General features: G+C 40.8%; 1 protein-coding gene across 1 annotated transcript; it reads left to right on the top strand.

Moving 5' to 3' along the window:
- Positions 1–388: 388 nt before the first annotated feature.
- LOC116249048 (dihydrolipoyllysine-residue acetyltransferase component 5 of pyruvate dehydrogenase complex, chloroplastic) lies at positions 389–4,916 on the top strand. The gene is made up of 6 exons (XM_031622159.2): positions 389–1,442; positions 1,700–1,891; positions 2,090–2,177; positions 4,001–4,071; positions 4,185–4,268; positions 4,563–4,916. Exons 1-6 carry the CDS (start codon positions 501–503, stop codon positions 4,665–4,667), a joined length of 1,482 nt encoding a protein of 493 aa, XP_031478019.1. The 5' UTR covers positions 389–500; the 3' UTR covers positions 4,668–4,916.
- The last annotated feature ends 2,982 nt before the right edge of the window (positions 4,917–7,898 follow it).

The following is a 7,898-nucleotide window of genomic DNA, read 5'->3' as shown; positions in this document are numbered from 1 at the left end:
ACTCTAAAGTATAACAACTACGAGAACTAAATTGATTATACCAACTGTTTACAATATTATAAACAATATTAATCATAGAGAACGTGTGAATTCATAAGAATACAAAACTCATATTAAAGCCATTTAAAATAACATGGATTTTTTTTTAAAAAAATGTCTTGACATAAATGACAATCAAGAGGAAGACCAAAATTGAACATATTAGAAAAACACAAAAGTACATGGAGACATAGAAAATCATATTACGAACCATGTTCGATAATTCCTATATGAAAAATATTTTATGTACTTACCAAGTGATATCCAAGTCATATGAAGCAAAGGCAGGGACAGAAACGACAATACGGGGAAACCAACGTAGCTTCACTCCATCTGTGAGCTCCCCTTGTTGGAGACTGGATCTCCTCCTTCCTATTTCTCGCATTCGTCGTCAGAGAGGAAACGCAGAGAGACTTGAGGGAGAGGGACTCTCCATTCCTCTTACTGGAAATTCTTTCCCAATGGCTGGCAGCGGCAGCATAATCATCAGCGCAAGGAATCCGAACGCGCTCTCGCCGTCCACATTCCTAGGAAACCAAACGCCATGCTCTTCCCTCTGCAGGAGAAGCCACTCCCTGCGTCTTCCCAACCGAACCCCACATCACAGGTGCGTCGTGGTGGCGAAGGTCCGCGAGATCTTCATGCCGGCGCTGAGCTCCACCATGACGGAGGGAAAAATAGTCTCCTGGGTGAAGGCTGAAGGCGACAAGCTGAGCAAGGGCGAGAGCGTCGTCGTCGTCGAGTCCGACAAGGCCGACATGGACGTCGAGACTTTTTACGACGGGTACCTTGCCGCAATCATGGTGGAAGAAGGGGGCGTCGCTGCCGTCGGTTCCGCGATTGCTCTTCTGGCCGAGACGGAGGACGAGATTGACGAGGCCAGGTCGAGGGCTGCGAAGTCCTCAGCTTCGTCATCGGCATCTCCGCCCCCTGCTTCAACGGAGAACGTTCCGGCGTCGCCTCCTCCGTCTTCGGCCATTACGAGCTCGGATCGGAGCGCCGGCCTCTCGGCTCCCCTCACTGGCGGCCCCGCCGCCTCGCTCCATCCGGCGTCGGAAGGGGGAAAGAGGATCGTGGCGACGCCTTACGCAAAGAAGCTCGCGAAGGAATTGAAGGTTGATTTGGGCAGGCTCGTTGGCAGCGGCCCGATGGGACGGATTGTGGCGAAGGATGTGGAGAGTGCCGCTTCAGCTGCGCCTCAAGTGAATGCTTCTGCAGTTACTGCTGCTTCCTCCCCTGTTCCGGCTGCTGCCCCTGCCGGTAATGTTCAATTGGGGACGACGGTCCCGTTTACGACAATGCAAGGCGCGGTGAGCCGCAATATGGTGGATAGTCTCGCCGTGCCGACCTTTAGAGTCGGGTACACCATCACCACGGATGCGCTGGATAGCCTGTATAAAAAGGTCTAGTTTTCCTTTCTCTTCATCTTCGTATCAACCGCAAGGAGACGTCGACTTGTTTCCTCGTTGTGGTCTGTGATTGTCTAATTGTTGTTGGTAACTTGGTGTAGTCCTAATTGCACACAGTCATAGTTAAATTTTAGTTGGTCTTTGGCTGGGTGAGTGAAGTTCGTAATCCTGGAATTGGTAGAGGTAGATTTGTGGAGAACCGAGGATGCTGGTACTGTTTAATTGGTGACGGAAGTGTACTTTTTGAACAGATCAAGTCGAAAGGCGTGACGATGACAGCAATGCTTGCGAAGGCCACTGCGCTTGCACTGGTTAAGCACCCTGTCGTCAATTCTTGCTGCAGGGACGGGAAGAGCTTCACGTATAATAGTTGCATCAACATCGCCGTGGCCGTTGCTATAGATGGAGGCTTGATTACACCAGTTCTTCAGGACGCTGACAAGGTTTTACTTTTTTTTTAAAAAAAATTATATAGGCGGGGTAACAGAATCCATTCACATAGGAAATGAATCTATTGCGTTGCTAAATGGCTCTCCTGCCACAGATGTCATCTTAAAGAGTGAACCTTTCTGTGTTGGAAGAGTATTATGATCTCCTGTCGCTAATGCATGTCGGTTACTTGCATATTTCTTCGATGCTAGGTTGATATCTACACATTGTCAAGGAAATGGAAAGAGTTGGTGGATAAGGCTCGCGCGAAGCAGCTGCAACCACACGAATACAACACAGGTATGCCTTTAGCTAATGTTCTGTCCCAATTTTCTTGCCCAAGCCTGTTGGTCTTGTTTAGATGTCTTTGGTTAATTAAGCCGTAGCAGTCTTTCTGAGACCTGGTTGAAAATATCGATGATCCGTGACCAGATTCTTTGCATATTAACTTCCTGTTTTTTGAGACATGGAGACTACCTGATTCTATGAGTGAAGTCACTCGTAGGAGAAACGTTTAGCTGCAGAAGCTATCTATTGGATCGATACATCCAAAGTTGATCCTATGAGGCGCTCTAGTTCCTACGTTCAGAAGAGAGTTAGATAGTTTATGTTGTTTGAGGGTGCCCTTTTTTGTGAATACGTATATACACACGTTTTTTTCTTATTTAGCTGATGTTTGCATGTTATAGATATAGACGTTGCGCACCTGGTTGGACAAGCTTTTACTGACTGCTGCTTGCTGAACTGATACTTACATGACTGCTTCGAAATTTGCAGAACACTAATTTGAATTTTCAGAAGGATCACCCCTGGTTGTCTAATATATACATAAGATTTGGGGAGACATTCTTAGGTTACGGGATATGCATGGAAGGTGCAATATCCAGAACTAGATACTTCACAAAGTTGGGAGAAATATGCAGGCAACAGGTAATGCTTGTGAACCATTGGAAGAAAAAACCTAAAAATAACTGTTAAAAAAAAGAACCTAAAAATATCCAACATAGTTGCTATACTGCCAACTAGGATTGTAAAAAAGTTACGAAGGATCTACATGAAATAGAATGTAAGACATTTCAACCGTAACATTGCTAAGCAATTTGATGGAGGCTGATCTAGTTATCTCAAGAGGAATAACACTGAAAAGTTTCCTGATATTAAGTGGGAAACAAAAACAACTTTGCCAAACATGAACCTGATCTGGTTGCGTGAATATGTGGTTTAGTTTCAATTTTCAACTGTTGTTGATAATTGTGTTTTGACTTTTTGGTCAAATGTAGTTTCTTTAGTGAGTTTCACCCGTTGGTGATGATGTCCATCGAGGATATGAATCAAAACCTAAATCTTGTGTTGCTCCAAGGTAGCATGTTTGTTTCTGATAAAATTACCAATACGTACCAATAACTAAACTAATTAAAAAAGTTCTATGTCGCATTCCTTGTTTTCTTGATATGCTACTTGAAGGCTCAGACTTGCATGCAAACTTGTTCTGCAATTACTCTGATTCAGTTGGCTTTATTTTTTGCCTTTTGTTGGTGAAGATTCTTTTCCAGATTAGGGATCTTTTGGGGAACTGAAGTACTGGGGTTTCTTGGATGTGTATACTAATGCTGTAAAATCTGTAGTATGCTGATTGTGGATTGGATTAACTTTTCTTCTTCCTATGCTTGCATTTCAGTATGTTCATTTCCTTGTAGTGAATGTAGATGAGTTATGAAGAAAAGTACTTCATTATCTCTATGCTTTTAAATAAATAAAGGAATCAATTAATGAAGCTCTGTAGTTGTGATGATGAAGTTCTTGTGGGACAGAGCTAACATGAGATGTTATTGGCTAAAGCCTAAACGTCTATATTTGAACTTATTTGCCATATGGAATCATAGTAATTCAAGCAAAAGAAGAAAATCCTGAATTCTGATGTTGAGTTCTTTAGGGTAGCTTGGACAATGGGCAACATGAAGAACCTTGATGATCTGCAGAGCCCGTGAATTTGTTCTATCACTGTTAGTTTACTGTTCATCATTATTATTATTACTACTGTTAGTATAGTTGTTGCTTCTTCAAATAGTTTTGATTACCTGTCTTCACGCCAGGCTGATGACCATGTTATGCTCCTCATGTAGGGACATTCACTCTGTCAAACCTTGGTATGTTTGGTGTTGATCGATTTGATGCTATTCTACCTCCTGGAACTGTAAGAAGCTCATAACCCTGGACACTTTATCTGCACTTCAACTAAGCCATTTATATGATCAATTTTTGAGATCAAGAATTTTAGACAGCTCACTGGAATTTGATTGATTTCAGGGAGCAATCATGGCAGTTGGAGCATCTGAGCCTACCATGGTTGCAACTAAGGATGGCCACATTGGTGTTAAAATCCAGATGCAGGTGCGATCCCATTGCATGGTCTAGCTTCTTCGCTAGAACATGTCCACAATACTTTTTGAATTCCAATTACTGAATGCTGACAAGTGTCCAACGGCGTGTCCTTTCTCATCAAGTCTGTTACCTGCTCTAGCTTGTAGCATGTCGTAGTCGATAGATCACTTCCATGCTGCACTAAAGTCCCGTTCTAGCTTCTAGTTCAAAGTGGGGAATTTGCTTGGCTTAGCAGCTGGACAAGATAGAAGAAAACTTTACTGATCGCTCCATAATGACGATTATTTCTGGTTTTTCTTTCAGGTGAATGTTACTGCTGACCATCGGGTAATATATGGTGCTGATTTGGCTGCATTCCTGCAAACTTTGGCAAAGATCATTGAGGATCCCAAAGAGCTTACCCTCTAAATTCTTTTGTATTTGACCGATTGCGAAAATTGGTTTATGGTTCAGCCTCTGAGCTTGCTGCAGCAAGCTGTGGGGATTTTTCCTTTGGTAATTTTCACGCTGACTAATTTTTTGAGTTCTGAGTTAGCTGGCCTATGTTCTTATGTTCTTATGTTGAGGGTTCAAGTGCAAGCCGCAGGAACATCGGGTTATATGTCTGACATTTAAGGCAGAGATGTGAGCAAATGAAATTTCGTTTTTTTATCTCCACATGGTGCAAAATGCTTCTCTTCCTTGCAAATCCAATTACGAGTTGATTCCTGTACAACTTGGTGGCACAATTATTTATATGCTCCTTAAGTCACACGGATACTGATACCGGTACGGAGGATGGATGCGGATCAGCAAGTTTGAAATTTATGGATATGGAGATACGGCAAGTATGTAGACATGTATTAGTGTGTGCAAAATTCTACAAATAATGTGTAAAATTAATATATAACAGGTGGGAAAAATGTAAAACAGGTGAAAAATATATTTTAGAGGACTTGCCATTAATAAATTAAAACTTTGTAGAGGACTATGTTATCGGCAAGCATCATGATCACTAATATGTTGAAAAAATATATTGTGTTTAGATGATATTTTTAAGTTTGATCTTATCACTACGTGCTAATGTCGGTTAAATGCATCTGCACGAGCAAACGACGGCCTGATTTTTTATCGCTGAAGTCTGGAGAGCTTGCAGGGACACTTACAGCTGTATATGCAAGTCGGAGGAAGTAGAGTTGCTGAAAATATGGGCGAGGACAGGGATTTTATGCCAAGGTAGAATATCGAACGACCCCGAGGCAGGCCGGATTATCCAAACCCTTAATTTCAGGACTAGGAAGAGAAGAATCATCTATGTCGTCTTGGTGGAATGACAAAGAAAACTCCTTCGCAACTAATCTTTTTTAACAGGGATGGAGGGAAAAGAGGAAGCAGAAAGGAAGTTGTTGGAAGACATATTATGTTTTGGGGAGGAAGAGGAATCATTACCACTAACAATCGTAGGTGCAGAAGGCGCATGATCAGAGGGCAGCATGGGCATTTTCTTCTCTAATCTCTTGCCAATTGCCATCTGCGGAAGTCTGTAGGCAAAAATGCAAAACAAGATGGATGGAAGGATGGTGGCCGAAGCTTGTTTCTGGCAGTCACTCTTTTGGTCGGTCCTCTGGGGATCTCTTTTTGGTATCGGGCATCGGTAGCAAGGGCAATAGATTTTTTGTTAGCCAGGCTTTTGTTTTGACTGGTTTTGATGCAATGCATGTTGTATATGTTTCTTTTGCCTTGTCCATAACATTTCCTTTCTAACAATAGAAGGGGAGCCTATCTCCCTGCATCCTTTCTTCGGCACTAAGGGGCCGTTTGATGGTCAGAAAAAAGTTTTTGGAAAAAAAATTCTAGAAAAAAATTTCTGGAATTGAAGAAACGGAAAAATTTTTCCGTTTTTCCAAAACCAGTTCGTGTTTGTTATGGAGGAATTATTTTTCTAGAAAAAAATTTCTTTGTTTGATGGGAATGGTGAGGAAGAAGGATGAAGAAGAGAAGGAGGGAAGAGGGAGAAAAAATTTCCTCCTCCAACGGTCACAAAAAAATTTCTAGAAAAATTTCTCCACCCCTCTGGTTGGAGAAATTTTTCCGGAAATATTTTTCCAGAATCATCTCCAACGGTCCAAATTTTTTTTCCATGTTTGATGAAATGGAAAAGTTTTAAAAATTTGAATTTTTTTTCGTGCTTTTCCTGCCAACCAAACGCCCCCTAAAGGAAAAAGAAAAACGGTTTAAACTAGCCGATCTCAGCACTTTTATTGATAGTTTTGCTTTTTTCTTATTGATGATATAGTTGTTGGACCTTCTACATCTATACATTACAAGTGGATTTACAAAATCATGTGTTCTATGTTGCCTTTGTATCTCCGATTCTCCGAACTGTCAAAAGCACGTATTGTTTCCTGTGTATATGTTCTTTTTCCCCCACAAATCCAACCATATGAATAGATACATAGTGTCTAAATTTATAATCAAATATATAAGTCACGACGACCTTTGCTTTCTTGTCTCGTAAAGTTGAATATATACATCAAATACTTGAGAAATTTGTTTTCGTATTTCAATGCATTTTGCGCCCGTTATAGACGGATTTATAGAATGAAACTTAAAACACTAAAGAGTCATATTTAAACAAACATAGTATAAACATCAATTCTATAAATACCTAGCAAATTTTTTTTTTTGGGTTTAGGACGACATTAACTAACTATAGCACGAGGTCGAACTACACCAATCAGATCTTCATCAATCAACCGATGCAAATAACTAGGTGGATTGGTAAAAACGGTCACTCCAAAGGATCTTTAGTCTATGAGACAAGAAAATCAGCACACATATTAACTTTTCTGTACGTATGACATAAGACACACTTATAATCTCATCTTAGCAAATATTGACACTGCTTTACTATCTGGAATAAAGAGTCACGAATTTGCACTTCTTTTTTAACCTTATTCACAGCTAACAAGGAATCTGATTCAATAATAACTTTACGAAAGTCACGTTCCCAAGCTAATTTCAAACCATGAAAAATAGCAATAAGTTCAATTTTAGTTATATGACCATAACCTGCACGACAAGTGAAGCCAAATAACCATTCACCATTATCATTATGAAATAAATTACCAACCGCTAAGTCTCCTGAATTTCTTCTAGCAGCCGCATCAATATTCAACTTAACAATACTCAAAGGAGGTGACATCTATGTAATAAAGTACAAACTTTTCGTTAGAGTAATTCAAGTTGGGCCATATGGTTTTTGAACTCTCCAATGAAAGCAGCCAGCAATTCTTTTGAACATCTGAACTTCTTTTGGACATCTGGACTTTGGACTTTTATTCAAACCTAAAACTTGGAAAAAGTGTCTCTGTACATGGAATGCAATAACTTTTAGGCGAGCAACCCATGAAGCTTTTGTCCTTCCCCTATTGTCTGGACCCAATCAACAAAAGGCCTTACATTAGACAGCTCTGTTTTCCTATTGAAACCTACAAAGGATGGTATTTGTGAAGGCGAAGTTTCATTGATTGGTTATTATTAGGGCTCGTCGCCAGGTCGGGCTGGGCTGTCCCGTCAATTGAACTGTAAAGGCTCGGCACCCTTTAATGGACTGAACAAAATCTGCCTTTTGAGTTTTGACCCGATAATAGAGAAGAT

This window comes from Nymphaea colorata, chromosome 2 (genome assembly GCF_008831285.2).
Source record: "Nymphaea colorata isolate Beijing-Zhang1983 chromosome 2, ASM883128v2, whole genome shotgun sequence".
Lineage (NCBI taxonomy): Eukaryota > Viridiplantae > Streptophyta > Magnoliopsida > Nymphaeales > Nymphaeaceae > Nymphaea > Nymphaea colorata.
This window is presented reverse-complemented; position numbering and strand designations above follow the sequence as displayed.

What these genes read in the sequence shown, in the direction of transcription:
- LOC116249048 (XM_031622159.2), top strand. Translation starts at nt 501, where the DNA reads ATGGCTGGCAGCGGCAGCATAATCATCAGCGCAAGGAATCCGAACGCG. An exon ending in ACCACACGAATACAACACAG is followed by an intron (nt 2,178 to 4,000) that starts GTATGCCTTTAG and finishes CTCCTCATGTAG; the next exon opens with GGACATTCACTCTGTCAAAC. An exon ending in GTGTTAAAATCCAGATGCAG is followed by an intron (nt 4,269 to 4,562) that starts GTGCGATCCCAT and finishes TTTTTCTTTCAG; the next exon opens with GTGAATGTTACTGCTGACCA.